This window comes from Zeus faber (genome assembly GCF_960531495.2).
Source record: "Zeus faber genome assembly, chromosome: 3".
Classification (NCBI taxonomy): Eukaryota; Metazoa; Chordata; class Actinopteri; order Zeiformes; family Zeidae; genus Zeus; species Zeus faber.
This window is the reverse complement of record NC_137190.1, coordinates 8823593-8850814: the sequence shown is the minus strand read 5'-3', so window position 1 is coordinate 8850814 and position 27222 is coordinate 8823593. Positions and strand designations below refer to the sequence as shown.

Sequence of the window (27222 nt, the reverse complement as noted above, 5' to 3'; positions counted from 1 at the left end):
GAACCGGGGTTGACAAACGGATCCAGCCTCGAACTGCGAGAAAGAGTTTGTTTTTCGGGGAAGGAGACGATGCGGCGCACGGAGCTTCCACCAAACACCGGCGGTTCGGCGAACGAGCGGCGGCGGTTCTAACCCCGGCGGCTTTCGCTTCTGTTATTCTGTTTTTGTTGTTTTTTTTTGTTTGTTTTTTTCTTTCTGTTGTTGTTTTTGATGTGAAATGAAATTAGTGCGGTAGGTCCGCGGCTTCTCTCAACTTGTTCCCACCCCCCGGAGCTTCAACATGGAGCGCTACGAGCATGATCTGGACCTGGGGCTCCGGGCCAGCAGCAAACTGATGGAGGACCTCTCCCTGTACGAGGCGTATAAAGACGGGATGTACGGCGCCAGGAGGGACCTGGTGGTGATCAACCCCGACCTGGAGTTCTCGTCCGCGCCGGAGCACCGCGGCGCGCCGCTCAACGGCTCCTCCGCGCCGCTCCAGCAGCATCACACCGTGGAGAACTTCACCTCCGGGAATAAAGTCTACTGCGCGGCCCCGGTGCGCCCCGTGAACGGCGGCCGAGCGGTCCCCGTTGATTTCTGCGCGCCACAGCGAGAAGCCGCGTACGCCGACGAGAGCTGCTGCACCAAATCCGAGGTGGCCCTGCCGTGTTACGGCGGAGCCGAACGGCACCGGCGGCTGGATGCGCAGGGCCACCGGTACAGCACTGGCAGCGCGTTCGACGGCGTAGGGCTGAACAAGCCCGTCTCCCTCCCCGGCAACAGGTGCAACAGCGTCTGCATCACCACCTCCAACCACGACGGGAGGTACAACGCGACCAGCCCCAGGTCCAGCCTGGCGTCCTCCCTGTCCTCCTCCCAGGACCAGAGCAAGCACGCCAGCCCCAGGTCCAGCGTCAGCAGCCCCAGGACCAGCCTGGTGGTGCCCGGGCAGGAGAAGTACACCAGCCCCAGGTCCAGCCTGGTCCACTGCGAGGGCAGCAGTGTTCTCAGCCCCAGGTCCAGCTATGCAAGCACCGCCAGTGACACCAGCAAGCACTCCAGCCCCAGGGCCAGTCTCAACAGCTACGACTGCTGCAGCAAGCCCAGCAGTAACCGCACCAGTGGGATCAGCATGGGCTACGACCAGAGGCACACCAGCCCCAGATCCAGCACGGCGAGCCAGTACTCCTTCACCACTAGCCCCAGATCCAGCTACTCCGACTCCAGATACGGGCCCATGGGGAACCACGACCTGGAGGGTGCGATCCTACACGGGGTGCCGGTGCCGAGTCCACGGTCCAGCATCTGCAGCCAGGACGGGGGCGCACGGCAGGGGACGGCCGCGAACTGCGTCGCGAGTCCCCGGTCGAGCATCTCCAGCCACAGCTCAAGAAGTTCCCGGAGCTCGAGGGGGTCTATGAGCACCTACCCGGACCTTCAGCTCCCGTCGCCCCGGTCCTCGATGCTGGGGACGGGTTTACACGAGGACACGCTGCTGCAGGACTTCGGGGACTCCAACGGGATCCAGAATCGCATCCACATCCAAGCGCTTTCGGCGATGCCGGAGCCCCAGCAGCAGTCGGTCCAGACCGGGGTGTGTGTAGAGGGGGTCGCAGGGTCTCCGTCATCATTTAGTTATGGCATGTCGTCCAAAACAGCTGGTCCCGGCCAGAGGTTTAAGCTGCCCTACCAGGTGACCCCGTGCCGAGAAAGTGGCCCAAGCCAAGCGGAGAAGAGGCTGGAGGCGCTCACCCTGGAGCTGGAGAAGGAGTTAGAGATGCACATGAAAAAAGAATATTTTGGTAAGTAAATCCATGTATGAGATTAGGCCCATGCGGGTGACACATTTATACTGTGGGTGTTTCTCAGTTTCCCTTGCCATGCTCTCTTAAGAAATAACATTGTTGATAGCATTACGTTTTTTTGTGTTTATTTTGAATAAGGGCTGCACTCGATCTTGTGTTTTGAACCTGCCCTCATTTACATAATCACCTTTGCTTGAACCAAATTTGTCTGATTTACAGTGACTATTTCACATATTGGTGTGAGATGCAAGCCTGACCATGACCCTATGTAAGATAAGCCTGGTTGAAAACATCTGAAATTATTTCCTAAATGCATATGCATCTATCTATCTATCTATCTATCTATCTATCTATCTATCTATCTAAATCAAAGTTGGCTTGATGAAGGTGAAAAAGTTATCACACATGGCATACAAAAACAAGTCAATCTAAAAGACAAGTATAATCATAGTATTTGCACGACAGAACCAAATCAGAAGCGTTTTCTGGTTCTCCCGTCTGTTTCGAAGGGTGTGATTAAGCAAAATGGTGAGATGTTGCTATTTTACGAACAACAAGTCTCTCTATGTCAGATAAGAGTGCCTGTTGCAGGGTAATACAAATTTCTGCCTCGGCAGAGCGTACATTTACACAGTGCGGTGCTGTGCTGAATGGAGCTCTCTGTTCTTGTTGGGCAGATACCCTTCACTGATTCTGTGCAGGGGTCTTGCTTTGTTCAAAGTGAGCTTTGAATTCAACCTCTGGATGAGCTGGATCGTGGCTCTATGCAGCTCACACAGTAAAGCATGGCACACTTAGGGGGCACCACCGCGCCCAAATAGGTACATATTTGTTATTCTGTAAAACATGCAGGGTCAAAACAGTTTGCTTCAGGGGTTTGACCTCTCCCCTTCCGTAGCAGCTCCTTTTCTGCCTTGTGTACAGAAGGGAACTGTAGGTTTCCAGACTAATATTTATTTATTTGTAACGGAATCAACAGATACGACAAAACAAGCACCGAGTGGCTGCTCATCTTTGATTCGGTGGGTTTGTGTTAGGAAGCTTGTGGAAGAGACAACCGCTCATTTGTTCCAGGGGAGCAGGTGATAGTGGGAGGAGGTCAGAGAGAGAGAGAGAGAGAACCAGGAGACAAAAAAGCAGGAAGGCGAGTGATGAATAAAACGGAGTAGCAGCAGAAAGACGGTGGAGAGAGAGGGAGAAGAATGCAGACAGAGGCTCCTCACACCAAGAGGGACAGCTCTGTTTCCGTAGCGACAGTTAAGAAATTGATCGCCGGGGCTTTATTGCAGCTCCTCCGCCGCCTGCCAGCGGCCCACACTGCGGGCCCTGCCCCGGCCTCCCCCGGCCCCTGTGTGGCCCCTGTTTGTTGTGGTGGCTCCGGTGCTGTGAATCAACAGCTGGCCCGACACAGACCCACAATTGAAGCCGCCGAGCGCTACCCCGCCCCACCTCCACGAAGCCCGCCCGACTCCCCCGCAAAGCCCCTTCATTAACCAGCCAGTGGGGTGTCAGGCAGCCGCAGACACTTGGCACACGGTCCTGGCTGGCGGGCCAGACGCGGGCGGTGGGGGTCAAGTCTGATCACCTGCCCAGAATTCTAATGACAGCAGTCCTGCACATGTCTGGACGCACACAGATGCTGACTTGTGGAAAACAACCCACTGTCCTCTTGCATAGTACTACTATTATGACCCCCATTCAGCCTGGGTGTGATAAGCATTTTGTTGTAGTTATTTTAGTGATGATAGAATGCTTATTTGATCTTCCTATTTGTATGTGAATATTTAAATGCGCATTTGTATTTAATGTATTTTTTTTTTTAACATTGTTTTTTGTGAAGTATACATAAACAGGTGCAGGACGTTCTTAGTGATTTTAAATGTGCGCGTTGGGAATGTTTTCTTTCGACTTCCAAGTGAAAATCATTTGCTTTGAATTATTTAAGATTTACATGTTTAATTGCTCCTGGGATGTCATACTTTTAGAGTTATCGGGCTTGTCTGTTCCGAGGGTTAAATAAATTATGATCATGAAGACGCATTTTTAAATGTGTTGCACCTTTTGACGTACATATATTGTGCTCTCATACTGCAAAATCAGTCAAATGTAGTCACATGTAATTTCTGAGATCAACAGCATATCTGTGTCTAGGATTTCGGCCCACCAGGACGAGCTAGGATTGTTGTGTCTTGGCATAGATTCTACATGTTTTTGTAGCTTCATCGGTTGATTGATAGTCGTCTACCAAGTATGAATGCGAGCATGAGAATTAAGACTCACGAGCCGTCTCATTTTACAACTCGATTGGGTCTGTTTCAAACATACAATTCTCAGTGGTCCTCTCACATTCACATATCAGATCAAGAAATCAAACTGTGGCACATTCACAAGGATGAAATACTACTTCACCCTTTCCCAGGACTGCCCCGCTTAGATACTCAGTTATACTGATGCAACTACTCTTAATAACAATAACATGCCACGCTATTAAGGGACACCATTAAAAAGCGCGTTAAAATAGTTAACACTCTTTCTTTATTTGCTCTCCGCTGAATTGCCCTGAGGTATTTTATGGTCATACAAGCTTGTTTGTTCTCATCTGGATGTGACAACTCCAGCAGTATACATTATTGCACCAGTATACTATCACTTTTAGTTGCTCAAGATAAAATGAGATAAGGTAGAACTTTATTCATCCTTCAAGTAAATTGCTGTGGCAACAGTTGCTCAAGAAAATACACAGTTGATAAAGGTGCTAAAAGAGGGGGACAGCGACCTTAAAATGTCTGTGGTAATAAAGATAGTGATAATAATGAAAGGAGAGGAAGTAGCGAGTCCAAGTCCAGGGTGCAGGCAGTCCAGTGCGAAAGCACGGAAGAAATTTGGGGGTGGCCTCAGCATCCCGGGACACCGTGGTCTCTCCCGTGGCAGATGTTAAGAGATGAACCGCCTGGTGTGGTGTTCGCTGGTGGTCCTTGGTACACTGCTGTTCACTCTCACAGTGTTTTTTATTTAAATTTTTTTTTTATATACATGTTTCTCATTTCATTGTTTCATTCAATGCATGATTGACCCCTGCAAGGTGTGGCCTGCACAGCACCGTAACTAAACGTTCAGATTCCTCCTCTGGGATCGGTGAACAATGTCGTGGTCCTGTTGGCATCGGCCCATTTTGTTTCATGTGGAGGAATGTCAAACTTGAAATGGCCTTTTCCATCTGGGGGACCTTGTCCTCCAGATAAGCCTCTTTGATCACACTGGTCTAAACATTTAGAACTTCCAATAAAATACTTTTATACTTATTAATATGGCAATTGTCTTTTAAAATGTTATTTGCCAGAGTATTTTGTAAAGCTACCGAGGACCATTCGGCAACTTATCTTATTTTATCTGAAATAACATTTGGCCAACTCGTTTGTTATGTTAGTCCAATAATGTAATGCATCTCCCTTTAATAATAATAGTAAAATTAAAGTGTAAAGTATACCTCTGTAGTATAAAGTATATCTCTGTAGTGATGGAATCTTTACTAAATTCGACAATCTATAAAGTCATTTCTATATTCTGTGTCCTACTCAACCCTTTCCCCTGACTCAATATTCACATTGCTAGTGAAACGGTGTAGGTAGCGGACAAAATAACAGAAGCAATATGTTAATATCAAGAAGCTAATAATGAAGGGGGCATACCTTGTTGGCTTCAGAACAGCTGCAATCCTTGGTGGAATGGCGTCATAAAAGTCCTCAACTGTGTGTAGTGGAACATTGAACCACCCTTCAAGAATATGGCCGCTGCTATTGGGGTGTTTATCATCCTGGAACAGGGGAATGTCACGATGGAACAGTACATTCACCATGGAGTGTTCCTGATCGTGTGACATGTCCTCATAGTCTGTGTCTGTTACGCGCCACGCAGGACAATTTTTGGGCCCCAATGACTCCCACAAGATTTCCCCCCCCCGCCCACCCACGTTGAACAGCTGTCAACAGATATTGCGGTTTGAGGGCGTCCTCTGGTTTTCTCCAAACGTAAACCTGCCTGGATGTGGGAAGTCGTATTCGTCATCATTCATTCGACCGTATTCCCTTTTCCCATCGCTCAGGGGTCCAGGTTTTGTGCTCCTCGGCGGCCCCTGCCACCATTTCCAGCTCTGTGGCGATCGTAACAACGTGGTTTTGGCGAATAGTGGATCAGAGAGAGGGTGATTTGATCTTTGTGGTCATTTTTTGAGGTTGTGCTTTTGTGGCATTTACCCACTGCCGTCGGTGGGCGTTTGTTTGCCGACGCTGGTTGTCTATGCACGGATACACCTGCAATTACGGTGCTGACTATGGCCTGGCCTGACCTGTTTGGAACTCTGTCAGTTGCCCCGTGTTGCTGTGAAAACACGCATACCGAAGTTGTCACATCTCTTTTTATAGCCGTATACTTTTATAGCCAGATACTTCTAATTGGCATCGGACCTATTCTGACCCGCCCTTGCAGTTACATTTAATTGTGATTTAGTTACTTTAAACTCAAACTCCTTTTCATCTGGTGTTTGCTTTGCTTTCCTCTTTATTTAAAGACGCATTGGCAGCTGTTCCCTGTTTGTACCCAAAAGGCCCATGTCTTTGTATATGCAGTTATGAAATATATGATTTGTGGAAACTAAGAAAGCCGCGAAGCTTAGTCTGCCAACGGCACAATAGGCTCTGTGTGCCGGGCGTTTAAAAGGGTCAGAATGATAACACGCTATCAATGCACAAAGATCATTATGGAAACTGACTTGGAGTAACATTTTTATAACAGAACCATTATCTCAAGAGTAATCCCTTTATTTGCAAATAAACTTTCAAAGGAATGTACTTGGCAGGAATAATGCAGAGATGAATCCAAAGCTTTCAGTCCAAACGGTGAAGGAAATGAAATGGAAATAATAATAAAATCATTATTTATTGTCTTGTCTGAAGAAGGCGATTGTGGCCTGTAATTGGTAGTTCAGATAATATGAATCATTCAATTACGGTTTAACTTCTGTCGTTTGAGGGCAGATCGTTTTATATCAGGTTTGGGATATACTCCCCACCAAATAGCATTGGATAAACGCTCATAGCCCCCATTCCGACATGGGACGTTCATGATTGTCAGGTGACAACGTTTTGTTCCTTGTTTCTGGATCTAATGTAAATGAGAAAACTTGGTACCTCGTTATTATATTATATATATATATATGTGTGTGTGTGTGTGTGTGTGTATGTGTGTGTATATATATATATATATATATATATATATATATATATATATATATATATATATATGTATATGTATATATATATATATATATATGTATATGTATATATATATATATATGTGTGTGTGTGTATATATGTGTATATATATATATGTATATATATATATATATATGTATATATATGTATATGTATATATATATATATATATATATATATATATATATATATATATATATATATATATATATATATATATATATATATATATGTGTGTGTGTGTATATATATATATATATCATTATTATATTTCGTGTACAGCAACCACACATAATAATAAAAATTACCACACTTGGAAACTGGTAAAAAACAAATACAGTTCCCTGTGTGTGAACGGAGGTCAGACATTTAGACACACCTAGGAAATAACTTATTTCGTAGTACTGTATTTGGCAATAAAACAATTATTATCTGTCTGATTTTTTGGAGTAGTTCCCCTTGATCCCGAGAATCAGTAGCCAAGGAACCCGAGGAGGTCAAACCACAGATATTGGTTCCACCTCGGCGGTATTTTTCCTTCGTTTTTTTTAGCCAAAGGCCATCGTTGGTGTTTGTTTTGGCCGAGCCGGTCAGTCAATTAAGATGATTCAAAAGTTTGCGCTCAAATACGTATCGCAGAGAATACCTCCCTCCTTCCTCTGTTATCTTCGCAGAGTGCATGAGCGTCGTCACGAGTCTAGGTCCCACGAGGAAATGCCAATATTTATTTATGATTCAGCTGCACTTGTATGTACAACAGCCTCCGTTTGTAAAAGGAAGCCGTGTAACCTTTGGATGGTTTTCCATTGCCCTTGTCAGTTGTCTGTTTCTACAATATGATTAAGTTAAAAAAATAAATAAAATACTGTTCTGCACAGGAAATTAAAACAAATAAAAATGTACCTCTGTCCATTCGCAATCGCTGAAAACTGAAATAGCCTTGCTCGGAAAATTTCTCCCAATTGCCGTCAGAGCTTGGTGACACTTTTTGTCTATCTTTATCAAGCAGAGGATGGAGGTCAGGGAGGGGGAGGGTGGCGGGTGGAGCAGCCTCCCTGTTGGGATGTTGTGTCCTGTAGGCGTTGTGACCCGGGACTCACCCCAGCCCAGGCTTTGACCCTGCACTCCCTGTGGAATGTGACCCTGTGCATGGGAGCCTGGAGATCATTAGTCTGCCGCTGCCGTTTCGTACAAATCGTTTTTTCAATAATTTTTTGGAGTTCCTCATGCAACTTTTGCGAATTATTGTTTTTGTTTTTTTTTTTGTCTTTTTTCAAGTTTCGATACAGGCAAAGACCGAAAGACAGTCTCCGAAAGGTCTCCCCTTCAAAAATTACAACAAGTTGACAGTTTAACAAGTGAGATGGATGAAAAAACGACCGCCCAGTTCCTTCATCTCCGGCTGGTTGATGTGGACTTTTTCCCTAATTGTTTTCCCCCGTCTCGTGAATAATATCAAATCTTTTTGCTGAATGCGTACCATTATGACCAGTGGAGAAGTTTGTCCAAACCATTTCTACGCTGAGATTCAAACCATGTACGAGCAGTGTCAACGTCTCCACAGAGCCGGCAAGTGTATTTTTAGTGAGAAACCCAATTTGTACAATCAGCTCAATGGCATATTTGTCACCGTCTATCAGGCTGCCACGCCTACCCCTAGTTGAAAATTTCAGCTTTTTCTGGGAATTAAAGCTTGAGCTGCTCTGGTTAGTTGCTGTGGATCGCGTGCGTTTCTAATAAATGAACAAAGAGCACTTGTAAAAGCAATAAACACCTGACATGCATCCTCTGTCTTCAACAGGCATTTGTATCAAATGTGGGAAAGGAGTGTATGGAGCGAGTCAAGCCTGCCAAGCCATGGGAAACCTGTATCACACAAACTGCTTCACCTGCTGTTCCTGCGGTAAGTGCTACGTCTTCCTTTCCCTTCATGCACGTTGAGGTTGTCACCATCAGGACTGGATCGCTCCGTCTAACCGATGATGATCGCCGTAAAGGCTTTGCGGCGGTTTTGGGTTTGCCGCGGTTCATCCTGTAATTTTCTTGTTGTATTTTGGACCGTCGGCTGCGGCTAGGGAAATGTGCCGCGCTCCCCTCAGAAGACGGGGCCGTCTTTTATGGAAAGCGCAGCACTCGACGCACGACGAGCTCCTGTCTAAATATAACAAGCGACTATGGGCTGGTAGGTAACGCTTGGAGGGCCTGTAATTAAATCTCTCCGGGAACAGTGGCTTTTAAGAGCTGTGGTTTTAAGCACCTTGATTGCTGCCGCCTTTTATTTCACTCTAACGAAAATAGTCTGAAGCCGTGCACGGCCATTACAGCCGCATGCACGGGCAAAGATAGCAGTGAGTAATAGGACATATGCATAAGTAGCCCTAACCCTAACCCTAACCCAGTCGAAGGAGAGACGTTGGATGACATGGCACATGGGGCTTTCAGACGACCAATTTTCTTGTGTTTGATCGGTTGATGTGGAAACTGGGCCTGAAAACCATCTTTGTACCAGCAACATCATCTTCATAATTGATTGACTTTCTGGTAAATGTAAACGACTGCCTGTCAGTTCAGCCTCTTTGTCTCGAATTTTTGCTAAACTTAGGAAACTGTTAGTGAATGGTGTAAGTTAGCCGGTCCCCAAAACATGAGTAGTGTATTTCCGTGCTCGTGAAAGTTGAAATACCCAAATAACGCCCTGAGCTCAACCAGTTCATAGAACCACAAAATAAGGCACTATTTATACCTCCAGAGTTATACCTTCAGGAGTCCTTATTATAGAGATAATGTCGTCACAGTCTAGGAATCCAAGCTAATCATAATAGTTTCACGTATAGAATACTAATTTTTTCGGGTATGGAAGACCCCAAAATGGGCTTCCTGAGTAGTCGAGGCGGTTGGTGATTCGTATTCTCTACTTGTGTAGATTTGTTCTATAGTCTTTCGACGCTATCGTGTGTTTTATACAAGTAATAGTGTATAACAAATGGAGCAATGGCCTCACACCAAATTATATGATAAAGGAAGCCCTGTTACAGCAGGAAACGCTCTTGTATTTGTCATCCAAACAGACCTGCGACGACATATTTTGTGTCAGTTATTAGTTTTAAATTGCGCCCAGTTTTAAATTCCCTATCCTCCGAAGATATGAACTAAATACAAAATGTGCGTTGTGCCCCCCCGGTGACTTCCTGTTACGGGCCCTGCTTTCAAAATCTTGATGACAACGAGTGTGATGGGAGTCAAAGTCTGTCTCCAGAGTCAAGTGTTCACATTCCCTGCGAGTCAATGCATCGCTCCGGCGCCCGGGTGGGACGGCTGGGTGAGGGGACGGCTCCACGCCGGCTCCTTCAGAACGCGGGGAGCGCTCTTCCCCGGAAGCGCTCGCGAGCCGCACCCGGACCGCCTCGTTCCTGACGCCCGGCGGGTCTCGGCCCAAACTGGTGGAGGTCCTGCACCGCTCCGGTGGGGCTCTGACGAACCGCCGGCGCCGGCGGGGAGGTCCGTCGGACGACAAATCCCGCTGTTGATAGTCATTAGCGTCCGCTGGCCGCCTGTCAAAGCGCGTGTTTGGTTTTAGTCGCAGATCAAAACATGTGCTCAGGACTGTCCGAGGCTTGTGCTCGGTGTAATTGCTCGGGGTTTTCCTTTTCTTCCTTTCCTTCTTTTTTTTTTTTTTTTTTCTTTCTTTGGTCGGGCCGGGAACAAGCTAATGAGGGCATTAGAATAACACTCCTCTCACGACATTATGTCCTACGCTGCCGTTAAATCAACCCCTCCACCTAAAACACGGCACGGGTTTGGTGTGTGTGTGTGTGTGTGTGTGTGTGTGTGTGTGTGTGTGTGTGTGTGTGTGTGTGTGTGTGTGTGTGTGTGTGTGTGTGTGTGTGTGTGTGTGTGTGTTTGCGCGTCATCTTAAGACGTGCGGCCGGACTCGCTGTCACCAAATACCGACCTCCATCTCCTGTTTCTAGTGGAAACAAGAGGAAGATTTCGGGAGGGATTGTTTTTTTGTTTTTTTTCTCCATTTATGCGCGTGCTATTCATGGACACCGACCTATTCATGGACACCGACCCCCCCCTACATATAATTTACATGTAACTACATCCATTTACTTCCCCATTTTATTGTGCTGCTGCAGAATGAAGGCCAGTGTCCAGTTTCTGAGGTCCGGGGAGCGCTGTGAAAAATAACCCCTGACCCGCTTACCCAATAACTACACCTCTGGTGTCGTGGAGTGTTTCAGGGGTTCATCAGGCCAGTTAGTACTTTTGGTGGCAGTTAATTACACGTTTATAAGTAAGCTGTACGCCTACATTTGGTGCTGGGACACGGTGGCGGTACAAACCGTCAACACACCACCAAGTAACTCATTTCAGTTTGTGGCTTGAGTTGAATCCTTGACAGATCTGTGAGACAAGAAAATGGTGAATTTTGGGGGGGAAAAAAATGACAAAAATCACAAAATCCTATATACTTTATATGTAATACATTGAATGTGTAATCAGTCATGTTTCGCACTCCGTGAATAATTGCTTCTTGTTTCAACTAATGAATATTAGTGACGGTGCTGCCTTAAACATTTAAGTAATAAAGGATTAAACAATGGCATTGAATAAATAACATATCCTCCTTATGACTTGATAAGACTTCCATTTTTTTAGTTATCCCTGTCACTTATTTATTTATTTTTTTGGGGGGTTTTGAACAAATGTGCATATTGTGAGAATCATTGTTGGCTTTATTGGACAAACCCTGGCTGTGATTAGTGAATGAGCCTTTTTGTTTCGTAGTGCTGAAGCCTCCTGTTGATGCATTTACAAGCCATCTCTCCCCTCGAGATGGTTTATTGCTAACGTAAACTCCATGATGTATCATTTGACCCCAAGTGAATGGGAATGTTTTCTTTTAGGCCAAGTGTTTTGAAGGCCGCTGAGAAGTTTGGTCTTAAAGTGCCTTCACTTGTCATAACACTATCTGGTGAAATGTTATAGGCTGTTACCGTCATTGCCTTGGGGTTTTTTTTATGTTATTTTCTTTTAATTTCGTGTTTTTCATCTTTTTTTGACTAAATGTGTAAATAGCGCTCCAGGAGTCTGGGCCCAGGGAGAGTTTGCTGAGACATTGCTCACTGGTAGCCTTGGGCTTTGTTTAACCATGCATAATTGAGCCCTCCTCTTGGCTTACTCCCATGGTTGCACCCTTTTTTCATGAAATGGCCAGGAATGCAAACTACCCCCCTCCACTTCAGTTGGCCTTCCCCGGAGGACCTCAATCAGACAGTCACAAAGTGTACCAGACCCGCTTATCAGCAGGGGCAGGCCTGGCACGGACTCAGAACAAACAACGCAACACCAAAATTCACGTACACATGTGCGGGAACCTTTGCATCGGCTACAGTCCAGTTACAGGTTGCCGGGTGCTGGAACAGCAGGCAGGTCTGGACCTTGACCTGGAGGTAATCTTGATTTTCGTATAAACAGGGATCAAACACATTTAACACGCTTCGGCCTTCTCAAGATCCCCATCCGTTTGTGCATAAACACAGAGTGAATAGGGTGGTCGGTTTTGTAGAGATGGAGCCTGAGGTGGTACACAGACACCCATTCACGTCTGTAAGACACACGGAGATGCCAATTTTAATTTGTGTGTCTAAAGGGAGGCGGTGGAGGTAAAGTTGGATGCGAGGAGAGGAGAACACAAGGCCTGAGGTACCCGGCGGAGCCCAGAGAGAACGGGGCATGCCCCAAGGACGAGCCCTGGGGGAACAGCGGTGTTAGGAGTGCCTCGTCCGGACCCTCCCGGTCCGCGTCCTCCTCGGCTCCGGGGTCACGCGGAGAACCAGCAGAGTGCGCATCCCAAAACGCCAAGCTCGGAGAGGGCAGGGAGGAGGATCGGGTGATTTAGTGCGGTATGCGGTAGGCGAGCCAAGTTGGGTCAGGACGGCGGAGAGAGGGCCATCTTGGAGGAGCGAGAAGCCCTTGAAACGCGATTGCACGGCGTCCGGGGTGACGTTACTCTGGGAAAGATAGAGGGAGCGTTGATAAGAGGCGGCTCTCTAAGTCATACACGTCTCCAGATGTCACCGGTTATCAGTGCCGCGTCGGACCGATGAATGGAGTCGAAAGATTGTTGGACCCCCATCGCTCGCTTATGTTGTTTGGGCAGTTTTTAGATTAAGAAGCGGAGAGCGGTCGCGTCTCCTGAGCCGAGGCGCTGGCACCGCGCCAACTACCCCGTTGGACCCAGTTCCTGTAAGAACTGTGATAAAACCGACACTGTGATAAAAACAGCATCGGCGAGGTTGCGCTAAGTTTGGCCTATTCTACGCGCTGAGAACCAGGTTCTGCCTCCCCGGGCCGTCTCTATTTTTAAAATATTGAAGAGCGTTGCTGAATATGCAGCCCCCCCCGCCCCCCACCCCCCCGAACAACCATAGAAAAAAATCCAGACCTGCTCAGAAGCACCAATGAGCCCATTGTCTGGCACAAGGCCTATGACTCATCTCTGTATTACTGTATTATTCCTGCTTCTGAAGCTGCCTACAAAGCGCAGCTCATTCACCTCCAGCTGCACCTGGCAGACGGCGCAAAGTTGGAGGCCGAAAACATGTTCGGTCTCCAGGGAGGAGCAGGATCTCCATTATTAGTAGCTACGGTTTTCTTTTGCCAGCATCGCGTTGTTGAACGGCGCAGACGCCAGCGGAGCGACGTTTTCATACTTAATTTTTATTTTGACACAGTTAGGGTTTTAGGAACATTTGGTTACAGCTTAGACAATGCCGTTTATATGGTAGAAAAAAATGTCAAGCGCTGGCGGGTTACCAGTAATGTCTCACCAATTCAGCCGGCAGGGCTCAATTATGTGATGGTACCCAGTAATTATATCGGTGGGAACTGTTTGTTTGAGTTTCTGAAAAATGTCGGTGGATGATTTACTATTAAATACACGTATGCTTCTTGTTTGATGTATAACGCCGTAATTGGCCAAATATTTCGATGAAATCCAGATAAATTCAGTAAAGACGTTAATGTCTCATTGTCTGTCATTGAATCCAGGTACCTAATAGGGCTGCCCCCAAATAGTCGACCAAGCGTCGGCAGACGAGAAGAGTCCAAGCTTTCTTTCTTTACCAGAAGAGTCCAAGAGTCCAAGACCATGTTTTTTATTGGTCGGTTGGTCGCAGGAAAACAATAACTCCATTCAGGAGCCGCGTTGTCAAAATTAACCTTAAAACCTATATGGCTGGACCCCTGTATGAAACACTAGAGAGTTTTTAATTCAAAACATTTTTTAATATTGCATCCCTGCTGGTTGTTCCGACACATTCAGAATAATAATTACAGCTTTTGATGAGCGGCTTTTTGCCGGTAATTAAGAGGCGGCTCGCTTCGTGCGAGCAGGGCTTGTAAGTAAAATTTATATATTAAATGCCGCTTATTTAGGTCTTTATTTTTATCTGTAATGCAGCACGGTGTTAACAATGTTAGTTATAACATTCGTTCTCAGCCCTGGAACCTAAACCATTTTCTGAAGCCCCAAAAACATATATTTAAGTAATTAAATTTATATCATAAACGTGCAACGATTAGTTGACTAATGGCTTGGACTGACAACTAATAGTTGACTAGCAAAATCTTTACTTGAGGGCGGCCCTAGTACCTTATATATATATATATACACCTAAGAGTATATTGGAAGGATTTGTCCACCACTTAACCATTAGACTTAGAGACTTTGTTTGCTGCAGAAATTGTTGCTTATTTCCATTCCTTTTGCCTTGAGAGGCAGCTCTGAGATGATCGAATATGTGTCCATGAAGAGAAGGGCGTCTCTGAAAAGGATGCAGGTTGTTCCCTCAGCTTCCAGTGGATGCAGGTTATAAAAAGATCTTTGAATTGATCCCCAGATGCCCGGGTTCCTTCGTTTCCCTTGTCTCGTCTCCCTCCCGGGGACTCGGGCACACAGGTGGTGAAGCCCGGCTTGTCCAAACAGGGAAGAATAGCGGATAGGAAATGCATATTTACAGTCTTATTTTATTGGTCAGATAACTGAAACAGAGGTAGTAGTAGCGGCGGTGCGGTGTGACAAAAACATGTTGTGCTCTCGGAAGGAAGGTATTTGCCCAGACTCTTCTGTGGTTTGTGTTTCATTTCTCGGTTAGTCATACCTTTTAAGTTTGCTGTTGGTATTTTAATAGAATGCTTGAGGCCGTGGTTTGGGCAGTGCAGCTGAGCCTCCAAACTGAAACCCCCGGCCAAGGATGGGCGTCCTAAGTTTCATTCATGGTTTTAAAGCGATGCAGTATGTTCCGTGTACCGCAGCTGACCGTTGCCTTATGCTGTAGTCAGTGTGTGAGGATGGATTTATTTTTTGGGGGGGGGGGGTGTCCTTGGACTGCAATCGCTTTCACAAACATTCAAAAGTTGTTGAACCACAGAACATGTGTAGTTTCAACCGAGTTCAGGTATAATTTCTCGGTGTGCAAAAGCAATGGAAGTTAATGGAGAGTGGACATAATGTAAACATCTGTTCTTCACAGTGACCACATCAGTAAAGTGAGTCGCGGCGATATATCAACTTATATTTCGACAAGGAACATATCTATATAGTCGGCTTTTCTACAAACCTTCCATAGCGCTTTAAGTCTTCTTTCCTGAATTAATACATGCTTACTAGTTTCCCTGCTTATTTTTGTTATTTTATTATTGTATGTAAGATGAATTATTTAGATATCAACTGTTTTGAATTATTCTTAATAACAATCTTAATGGGAGCATGTGCTACCATAGGAAATCTCACAGTCATTGTGTCACATTCCCCGCCAGGCCGGAACGGTGGACCAAAACATGTGCCATTTTTAAACCATTTTAAAAACATAGCTTTCAAGCCCGATCACTCTATCAGTAAATCATCGGATCTCTTTATCTCAGTGTACTGTATTTCTCCCGTTGGCAAAGGGAATCAGGCATGCTTGGTTTATACGTCCAGATGCTGCTGAGGCGGAGCACGCTGCCTGTGTGCATGCCAAATGTAGTGGCAGTCAAAGATGGATGCCCTTGTACAGATGTAAAAACAAAATTAAAACACAAATAATTTCAACATCCCCGGGCGAGTAGAATGGAAATGTGGAGATTGTACTTACATCAATTACAAGGTTACCATTTATGGTTACCATTACCATATAACAATTATACCTTGCTGTTGTAGCTGCATTGACAATAAAGGACACCACAGTTGGTGGTTTGGCAAATGCCGGAGAGCAAATTCCTATTTTTACCATGTATGTATTGAAACACATGCACAGCATACCACTGAAGTCATGGGGAACAAATGTTCGAGCTCTGAGAAATAAAACATATTTGATGTTCAAAATCTCAATCCACGAGCAATTTGAGCCCAAACCCCAAGGAAATGCCACATGTCCCGCAGAGCTGGGAATATTTGAGCTGAGGAGGAGACATCCAGAAGCAGAGTTCATAGAAAGGATCCTTCCTGGATCCATCATGGTAATCCCATTCCATTTTCCTTGACAAGGCTCCTAAAAAGCCAAATTTGTCATGGAAACAAGTAAATTAGAGGCTTCCATGTGTGAACAGTGTGTTAGGCAGAAAGAGCTGGAATGTTCAGCGCAACCGCCACTGGAGTGCTCACCGACTAGATGCCTTTGCCATGGAAACACATCGGGCCCTTGGAGTGTCTTGCACCAAATCAGTGCTTACTTTTGCGGCTTTAACAAACATGCTCAGCCAGCTGTCTTAGTTCCACCAGTCAAATGACCAAAGCGAGATTATTGAGGAGGAATGCAAGGCCTGATCTATCGGTTCTAGTGCTACAAGGAGGCCCGTCCCACTGCAGCGTTCTCTGGTGACAAAGGGCCAGAAGAGAGAGGGAAATATGGAGCCCTCCCCCTTCATCCCTCCTCAGGGAACCGGGTAGTGGGGGGCGAAGGGGTGCAGGGGAGGTTGAATGGGACCAGCTAGTGACCTCAGGCAGAAAGAATGTCCCCGTTTGCTCAGTCGTCCTGCTCCCCTCGCAGCGCCGCACACAGCCCTCAGTGCCGAGGCCTTTGTGTTCACCTTTCAGACCCCATTCTCCGTCACAGAGGCCACAGACCATCACGTAGTGGAACCCGCCGTGGCTAGTGCTGCTGCACTCCTCGGTGGCTGGTGAAGCCTTCCGGACGGGCTCTCCGCCCACGGAGCACCAGGAAGTTAGTTGTCTGTGGCCTCTGCCAAACCACCAAAATGCTAATTGCGCCTCAAGTCTTAAAAGTCTAACCTATTGTGCGGCCAGCATTCCTTGGCTGCTCAGGCCATTTATGTGGTGTTAATGTATTGCTATCTCCCTGCATTGTAACACTGTGTGCATGTGAAATACACATAAATTTCAGTGCTACAAGTGGGTGGAGGGCATGCTTTTCCCATGCTGGGACCCCCATAAAAAAATCAATGGCGGTTCCGGATCGCAATTAAATCTCGCTAATCGGCCAGATTTATCTGCGCCCTGCGCTCGCTCCGCCAGGCCCGGATGAAGTCACAACGCTTCTGCGAGAGAAGAGAAACCACGCTGAACACAACACAACACACCACCCTCCAAGAGAGGCCGAGGCACAAGGGAACTTCCTCCCAGGTGGTGGGATTTCTGGAAATTCAGGGAATTTTGAAGATCCAATTCAGGACAGGGAACATCAGGAAATTTGGTTCATTATTGATATATATTTTTTTTATCGTTGATAGTAATTTCTCTCCTGCCTTTTGGGGAGTAGTATTCATATTCAGTATTCATAAATTAGGAAGTACCCAAGAGTAAGTACTCCTTCTCAGTCAGAAATAGAACTGGATCAGTGCATCACTAACAAACACTCTCCTTGGGCGCCGGGGAGGACCCACATTTGTCTTGGATAATGTTTAACGAATAACCGTTGGTGAGATTCTTGTTTATCTGAGACTAAGTGAGATCCTTTCTCAGGCGTACAACAGCCTGCATATGCTTCTGTTTGTGTGTGCGTGTGCGTGTGTGTGTGTGAGTAACGGCAGTGGAGTCAGAGATAAGGATTGTAGAGAGGAAGGGAGCGGGGGGGACAAAGAAGCGTATGAGGGTTAAGAAGGGCTAAGAGTATGAGGTTAGGATGGCAGCGTGCGTCTCCCAGGGCTGTCACAATGATAAAGTTATAGTTTACTTTTAGTTGTCATGCAAATAATTGCATTTGCGCTTTAACTTCATTATTGATCGCATCCTACAAGCCTGAAATAGCGTAGAAAGGCACAGTGTACTTATGAAGACGACGTCAAACGTCGGGACATAAAATTCCGGTCTAATTTTGTCGCAACATTTCCAACATGGGCTTAGACATCTGGATGCAAACATACGACTGTGTAGTCGAATACATTTGTAAAATGATCGTGGCCGGCTCCTGAAATAATTGCAACGGCTCTGGAATCTGCTGTAACGACGGTGGTTTGGGTGTGAAATCCCGTCTGGATCAATGGAATCATGAAACGGAGGCACCAGCGGAACGACACCTGCATCGAGAGCCGGCCATCTGTTCGGCGCTGGCCTGCTGCCGGCCTCATTGTCTCCAGCAAGGCAGATGGAGGGAGATGTATGTATTGATTGACAAGGAACCACCGAAGTCACTTACGACCCTGCTGTCGTCACCGGATGTCTCTGTTTAAATGAGCTCACTGACTGTTTGAGGTTTTTTTTTAAAGGGTTTGTTTTTCCCCGTCGAAAAAAGATAAATCTCCGGTTGTGAAGGAATTGCTCCCTCTGCCAGCCTAAACCGCCCCGTAAACAAACCAGTCTTATCGACTCCCGCGGCTCTGGCTGTGAGCGTTTCCTCCGTGATGATTATCTGCGTGCACGTTAACTCTGTACCAGCGCCGAGCCCCTCACACCTGCCGAGTCCGTCGCTCTCACTGCCTCTGTCGGCCACGCGACAAAGACGAAAATGTGTCATCGGGCGTCTGCAGATAGGCAGGAAGCGGGTACTTGCGACCCGGCCGACACAGGCTTAGCATGAGCTGCGGAGCTGCCGGGACTCCAGCCAATCCATCCCATCACCGGTTAGGACAGGAAGTAGCCTGCTTGTTGTCTTTCAAGTCATCAAGGTATAAAAAAAAACAACAGAAAAATAAACACACGCAAACCACCGCGTCTATGATTTCTTGTGTAATTTTTCATTCTCCCCATCACGTCCCAACGTTGTTGTTGTCCTCGGTTGTGCACCTGTTGCTTTCAGAATTGCTGCCCTTCCAGTGACAGCCCCCGCCCCCTATTAACATATTCCACGTTAATCATAATATTTTTGTTTTTCACAGGGAGGCGGCTGAGAGGGAAAGCGTTCTACAACGTCAACGGCAAGGTGTACTGCGAAGAGGATTTCCTGGTGAGTAGAATGTGTGTGTAATCAAGTCGCACACGCGCACACATGTACATTTCTCACCCCACTCATGTGTCACCGTACAAACGCGTGCACAGTCTGAAATGCGCCCTGCACGCATTAGCTCACAGTTCGCCGGCGGCGCGGGGGTCGCGGAAGGTCGCGCAACCGCCGGCACATTCTGCAAACCTCTGGAGGAAACAAACGCTGCTGCCGCTCCGATTAGAGCCGCGCACCACCCCTTCAGTTCGCACTAATTTCCCCCCCGAATTTCCCCCGGGGAGCTCAGTTACCCCGCAAGCCGCTCTGCAGCACTTACAATCAGGGTCCGGAGGCGGGGTCTGCCCGGAAAGCCGTGGCTTTGTAGCGCCGGGTTCTTCTGCGTCCCATCAGCTAGTGACACACAGGCTGGTATCAACGTGCCTCCAAGTGCTGTCGATATGCGTTTGCATCCGTCCCTCTGGGGGTTTCCCGAGGGGTTTTTGGTGATTCTTGATACGAACTGCAAGTCAATGACATATGGCATCACTTTGTGTGATAATACACGTTCTGCATATCACAGAAACGACTGGAAGTACCTTAGTGCTCATCTTTGTTTATTTTATTAAAGTCAGGAACCATGGGCTCAAATACACAAAAGAAGAAAATCCTGAGCTTTTTCTTGCGTTCTATTAAGTCTATAAAATTAACTTTCAAGTCAACATACAGTAAACGCCAAATCAAACCAGTACTGTATGACATAGTCTTCCAGGAAGCAGCAAGCTGAAGCAGTATGTTGATTCAGTCATGTAACGCTGAAAAGTTTTCCGTCGCTCCCTAAAGATTGCTTTTTATTTTTTTTATTTTGGTCGTCCACAAATTTGATCACGTCGCGTCTTCTCGTAAAGTTTGCTCTGTTTATCGTTTATGGAGCGTTCAGGTCCCAATCAGATTGCAACCACTTCCTCTCCATGGGATAAAGACTGGTCGGAGAGATCAAATCGGGGAATGAGACTAAGCCTCTTCCGTCTTCAGGCAGCAGGGTGCGGGGCAATCCCGGTAACCCCCCCCCCCCACCACGCCCGGGGGAGAGTTTTGGGGTTGGCAGATGGCAGGTCCGGAGAGGAGGAGGGGGCGGCAGGCCAAACAGTAGAAGCGCAACTGCACCACCGCCATCACCCACCTCCTCCCTACCGGCCAGCTCCCCCCGTCGTCCCTCCCCAAACCCCAACAGCCATCACCCCCCCCCCCCCCCCCCCCGCCCATCCTTTCCAGCCACTTAAACCATCATCAGGTCACGACCTTCAGTGTTATGTGTTCCGCAGATGGTCTCTTTCATTATCCGCCTGATGTCCAGGGTTTAGGCTCCCCAAAAAAACCCAGAGAGCGAGTCGATGCGATCGGACCTGGGGCCGGTTTCGGTCCCCAACCCTCCAGCTGCTCCAGTGAAGCTGTTCAGCGGTTCAGCATTCGGGAACTGTGATGGATAGAACTACTCTCTCCTGGGACATTACTTCCCAAAATTAGATACTTCCTCCGCTGGTGAATGTGAATTTAGAGATGAGAAGCAGGGAGAGAGCATTCTGCCAGAGAGAGAAGGGGGGGGGGGGGGGGGGGGAGAGAACCCAGAAAATCTCTCAAATTGGCAAAGAACATCGTTTGTGGCGTGATGGAGAAGCGTCCGTCGTCTTTGTAACTCATCGGGATGGACGGGGGAATGATAAGGAAGTGTTGTGCCTTTTTTGGGGAGTGGGAGTGAGGAGGGCGTTTCCCCATTCTGCAAATGCATGGTTTCACAGTTGGTGCAGGGAGATTGGTGGGTATGGGAGTGCCCTTCTTTACGCAAAAAACAACAACAAAAAAAAACAGTCGACATCGAGAGCCACCAAAAGTGCCGTTCTACTTCAGCATCCACCCTGCACACTTTGCGCTGAACCACACTTACTGCCTGTAATGCCAATTTAATCACATTTGTAAAGAGACATTGATATTATGACCAACGATGATGTGTTTCATGGGAGAACCGTCATATATGTGAGTCCAATGTTCACATTCTTGTGGGCAGTACCTGTTTCAAGAGAACAGCAGCGCCCCCTATAGGTAGCACCAGGCAGAGAGTTAAGCTGCCAGGGCCCCCCCTGGACAGCAAGAGCAGGAGATAGTCACCCCCCTCACCCCCACCCCATCTCCCCTTCGTGATAACAGTGGATATCCTAAATACCTGAAAACCTATATTTCACTGCTTTTGATAATAAATTCCGTGCCTTATCTCCCACAGTACTCTGGTTTCCAGCAAACGGCGGATAAGTGCTTTGTGTGCGGTCACCTTATCATGGAGATGGTAAGAATTTTATCAAAGAGAATGCATAATGAAAAGATTCCAGAGGAATCACAAGACTTCAAAGCATTTGCAGCTTTGCTTCAAGCTCAGAAGCACTGCGTGCCATGCCATAAAGTCTAGACCCTGCAATATACTTATCCTGTATATACTGTCTGTTCTCTACTTTATAGACGTTCCATATTGTGAATATTAAAGTGGAAATCCATAAGATCGTCTGCGTTGGGTGGATTACACGACAGTTCCCAGAATTCCTTTTGACAGTCACATACACGTTAATGACACAATCAAATATGTGATTTATTTTTACAAAAAGAATCTCATGGATTACTACTTTAACAGTCAAGCGATATAAGGACACTCATGTAGATATGTATGAATACATGCTACAGCAGAACATCTTGTCCGTGAGACCTTCTTTGGCCTTCTCCGCTGCAGCCTCCTCGATAACATGACAATGCATGTGCTCGATGGAGTGTCTCTCCCGCCCTCCTTGACACATGACATCACATCACTGTAGCTGAGTTTGTTTTATCTGCACTTCCACCTCCCTCCTGTCAATGCCAGCTCCTGTGATATTGAATGGACTCGGTGGCCCCTCTTCTCCCAAGGCATGCTCTTATCGTGTGTGTGTGTGTGTGTGTGTGTGTGTGTGTGTGTGTGTGTGTGTGTGTGTGTGTGTGCGTGTGCGTGTGTGTGTGTGCGGGTGCGGGGGCTTCTAGATCCTCCAGGCGCTGGGCAAGTCATACCACCCTGGTTGTTTCCGCTGCGTGGTGTGCAAGGAGGGTCTGGATGGAGTGCCTTTCACCGTGGACGTGGAGAACAACATCTACTGCGTCAAGGATTACCACACGTAAGCGCCGGCAACGCCTGTGCTCGGTGTCTTGTAAATAAAACTTATAGAATAGAACAATAGTGTTTATCAGGACAAGAAAGATAATTGCTTTTCCGCAGAACGAGGGTGCATGCTGGTTATTGTGAGTGACCCTGCACCAAAGTGCAGAAGAAAAACAAAAATGTTCGGCAATTTGGTAGATCTAGTACCTTTGTAGAAACAAAGGTAGGATGTAAAAGACTAAAGGTGTGTTTTTAAAAGGTAAGGTATGTTTATTGTTGCTGCTGAATTTGTCATAAATACAAATTCTGTGACATTGAATGCGCACTCAGCGAAAAGTTGTGAGGAGTATGGATTTGTCAGCGTGCTAACGCTCAAGGCTTCACACATGATCAGAATTTGTTTTATTTCATCTTGATACTGAAGCCAGTGTCCCGTTTGTAACTCGCCTTGTGCTGTGCATCGCAGGGTGTTTGCCCCGAAATGTGCCTCTTGCAACCAGCCCATCCTCCCCGCTCAGGTAAAGGCCTTTCAAACCTCTCCCGTCCAATGCTCAAAGCTCTGATCTCCTCTCTCAAAGAGCCTCTCCACACAAGCCATGAATCACCTCCTGCTCTGACTCTGCTCCGACATGCTCTCATCTGCCTCCTCAAGCTTCCACATAACTCTTATCTCGTCCCATATTTCAGTCGACCTCTCATGCACACACAAATAGCTTTTACTCACCTTTTTATGTGTTTGTTTGTCATATTTGTGTTAGTCCTGCTCTACAGTCGTGCATTGTAACCGTCTTTGGCTGAAGGAGCACCAGCTGAAAGCTTTGCAGATGTAATAAAACACACATTTAGACTGAAATTAGTTGTTGCTCTGGTGATGGTTATGAGTTAGACGGGGAACGGTGAACTTGCTTCAGGGGAGAGGTTCCTCGTACCTCACATCCAGCAGAATTAATGAGCGCTCTCCATGTAATCAGAAATTAGAATTCTACCACGATATAACTGAGGATGAGGCTTTTGTTTTTAAATGGAGATATTCAGCCTCTGAAAAAGCGTGCAGGCTTCACTGCTCATTCACTGCTCATTCTTTTCCAAAAAGGACTCACTCTTTGGAAACAAACACAATAGGTACAAAAAAAAATCCCATCTGTGTTTTTTTTTTTAATATATGCTTTGCAAAGTGAGCATATTATTTTTTCTGGGGCAGCAGCTCAGGAAGTGGAGTGGCACGTCTCTGTAATCTGAAGGTTGCCGGTTCAATCCCCGGCTCTTCCTGATAGCGTGCTGTTGTGTCACTGTGTTAAGCAAGACACTTAACCCCTAACCGCTCCTGATGGCTGCGTCCGTCGGTGTATGAATAATTGTAAGTCGCTTTGGACAAAAGCTTCTGTTAAATGATGATGTAATGAAATCTGTTATAATCCTACTGGGTTTAGTAATAGTAATTGAGGTCGGTGGAACTTTGGTTTCACTAACCATTCAATGACATCACAGCTCAAAGGCCAAATGCTCATAATGATATGAAGATTCTGGCCCAAAACCATGAGAATTTCAATATTGCACAACCATATTCCAAAATGCAATTCAGCTAGGCCTTCCATATCCTCTGATAGTTTAACATTAGATAGATTCTGTGTTTTCGCCACGTAAATTTACAACTTAATTCTCAGATGATTCTTGTTCTTCCTTTCCCCTCTCTCACTTTGCAAAATAAATTAAGCATATATTTCTCCTCCATGATCCTGACACGCTGTTGCAGCGATCAGACCGCGTTGTCGGCTCTTTTTCCCCAAACACTTGGCCAACGGCCAGTGGCGAATTGACAAATAATGGTGTGGCAGTTTCGCCTGCCACACGCCACCCGAGCGGTGTTCTCAGGGCCCTCCGGCGCAGAGACACAGACGACGGGGTTGAGAACATGCAGGTTTAATGTAGACACTGGGCAAGGAGGAACAAGCCTGGAGCAGATGGAAACATGTCATGACAAGGGCTCCTCTCCTCTGTCTGTCTGTCTGTCTGTCTGTCTGTCTGTCTGTCTGTCTGTGTGTATGGGGGTTTTACCTGTTGCTTGTTAGACCAATCAACGAGCAACAGGTAGGCAGCCACACTGATCCTGGGTCCCAATTACCTCCACCCAGGACAGGTGTGGCTGCTCAAACCCCACCATCCCCACACCACAAATGGATTGCAGCGTCCGAGGGGACTGGCTTATTTTTATTTTATTTATTTTTTGTCCACGCAGTTACCACCAGCAGACGCTAATAATTTCACTCTACCTGCGTGTGGCTATTAGCGCTGGTGTTTGTGAATTGGACGTTTTTTGCAATGAGGCTCATTTGCATAGAAAGGGGACAATTTTAGCGGCAAATGTACGAAAAATACTTATTTGAAATACATGCAAATTGTACGGGCGCACTGAGAGGCTGTTTGTGTGGCAGCACAGTTAGGGGTGCATTTGTCCGCGTGCGGGTGCTTTGTGAGTTAGACTGTTGCTTTTTGTATTATTTGCACAGGTTTAGCGGCCACAAAAGCCGCGCAATACTTTTGTAAATCCACCTTCAGCATGTCCCCCCCCCCCCCGCAGGGCTCGGAGGAAACCATCCGAGTGGTGTCCATGGACAAAGACTACCACGTGGAGTGCTACCACTGCGAGGTGAGCGGCTCCTGCAGACCGGGCCGGATCGGGCCAGAAACGATAACCAATCGAGTCCGACGTGCCGACCTCTGTGACTCAGCACCGAAGTCTCTTTCACAGAGGCAGACAAAAGGGCATGAGCAAACATCAATTATTAACACAACTGAACACACAGACACACACAATTAACAAGAGTGAGAGCCCCGGGATAAGACTAGACTTTAAAACCACCAGGAGTGTGTGTGATTCACCATCCCTGTCTCCTGTGGAATGACTAAGACCAACAAAAACACACACAGGCACGCACACACGCACGCACACACGCACGCACACACACACGCACACGCGCGCACACACACATGCAGGCTTGTGCACAGACATGCGGCTCACGCAGCCGTCGACAAGCTTAAACCAACACCCAGACAGATCAACGTGCACACTCACACAGGCTAACCAAAACTTGATGAGTACATACCCAAAGCCCGAAGACGTGCACACACACACACACACACAGTGAGATTGTACTGTAGCCGAGCTTGGTAACACATTGACGAGGCACATTCCAACGTCTTGCTACTTGGCTGGGCTCTAATTTCGACTGAGTTCCCGTCGCGCGGCCCGGGGTGCGTCTCGTCAGGCGACCCACCGCTACATTCAGCAAAGTCGACTTTCGCAGAAACGAATCTAAAAAATTCATCCAGGCATTCCTGGCGGTGTCGTCTAGATCAGTGGCGTGTGCGTCTGCGTGCCTGGGTGAAGTGGCTGCGAGAGAAGGAAGTTGTTAGGACAGACACGGCCGGCTTGATTCCAGACATTCCACTCCGTGACCACGAGCGGGAATTGATCAAAGAATTCTGTAAACAAGGGCTGATCGTCCCAAATCTCAGCAGGGAGGGAAACAGAAACACAGTCAAAGTAGAGATGTACTGATACCAATACATAATAATATAACGTGTGTACTAAGTATTAATTAATATTTATATTTCTTATGAATAATATACTTTTACTAATAATTTATTTACTAACAACTTTTATTGATATAAAAATGTATTTATTGATCGTGAATATGGTGACACCCAAGGTTATATTTGATTTCATTGTTTTATATAAACAACATACTTCGATTTAAGGCCAGTTCAAAAAGTCATCAACAGTTCCAGCCATCGTGGCTTTCGGTCGTAGCGTCATAATCCAAATTTGTCGAGGATCGGAGCTCTTCATGTGCAGTTTCCGCATAGAAATGACTGAGACTTCCGGTGAGTCCCTGTCGTTTGTCGCATTCAGTGTAAAACCTCTTCAAAGGCTCCGGACTCCAGCCACGCACTCTCAGTGAAACGGGCGTCGGAACCCTCCCTAAAACAAGATGAAAATAGAAGCCTGCCCCGAAACACATCCTCACTGGACACACCCGTAGAGACTCCAGTCGTTGCTCATGAAGCATGGACACATCTTTGTGTATCTTAGCGCTATTCTCTACTTTTGTCCTCATCTGTCGTCCCCCCCCCCCTCCCAGGACTGTGGCCTGCAGCTGAACGACGAGGAGGGCCATCGCTGTTACCCGTTGGAAGGACACCTGCTGTGCCACGGCTGCCATATCCACAGACTCCAGGCCCAGGTCTCGGCCCACTCGCCCCCCAGCTACCCCCTCCACGTCACGGAGCTGTGAGGGGGAAGGCGGCGGGGGTAGGCTGACTACCACACGACCCCAACCAAGGGCTCCCACCTGAGAAGCCAGTGGCCCAAAGATGTGCCGGTGGAAATCCCTTTTGCCCTCATTTGCCAGCGGACCGCCGGGCCGCCGACCAATCGGACCACAAGGACTCTGGACCCGTGGACCATGGACCGGTCCACACGGGACAGCTCCCTCTGCGTGCCTTGACAAGGCTGGGAAAAGGGCCCATGTCAGTCCCCTCCCATCTCCCATCTGTGGTTTAACCCCCCCCCCCCGGTTCCCTCCGCTCTCTGAACCCTGAATGCTGCTGTGACCCCCCACCGTCCC

At 47.1% G+C, this 27222-nt stretch overlaps 1 protein-coding gene across 1 annotated transcript; it reads left to right on the top strand.

Moving 5' to 3' along the window:
* Positions 1-77: 77 nt before the first annotated feature.
* On the top strand, positions 78-27222 carry wtip (WT1 interacting protein). Its single transcript, XM_079998260.1, has 8 exons — positions 78-1784; positions 8859-8960; positions 19379-19446; positions 21698-21760; positions 22480-22610; positions 23061-23112; positions 25173-25241; positions 26737-27222. Exons 1-8 carry the CDS (start codon positions 281-283, stop codon positions 26887-26889), a joined length of 2142 nt encoding a protein of 713 aa, XP_079854386.1. The 5' UTR covers positions 78-280; the 3' UTR covers positions 26890-27222.

Excerpts from the sequence above, each read along its gene's own strand:
- wtip (XM_079998260.1), top strand. The coding sequence starts at position 281 with ATGGAGCGCTACGAGCATGATCTGGACCTGGGGCTCCGGGCCAGCAGC. Across the intron at positions 21,761-22,479 it reads GTCACCTTATCATGGAGATG|ATCCTCCAGGCGCTGGGCAA; the intron begins GTAAGAATTTTA and ends GGGGGCTTCTAG. Across the intron at positions 22,611-23,060 it reads TGCGTCAAGGATTACCACAC|GGTGTTTGCCCCGAAATGTG; the intron begins GTAAGCGCCGGC and ends TGTGCATCGCAG.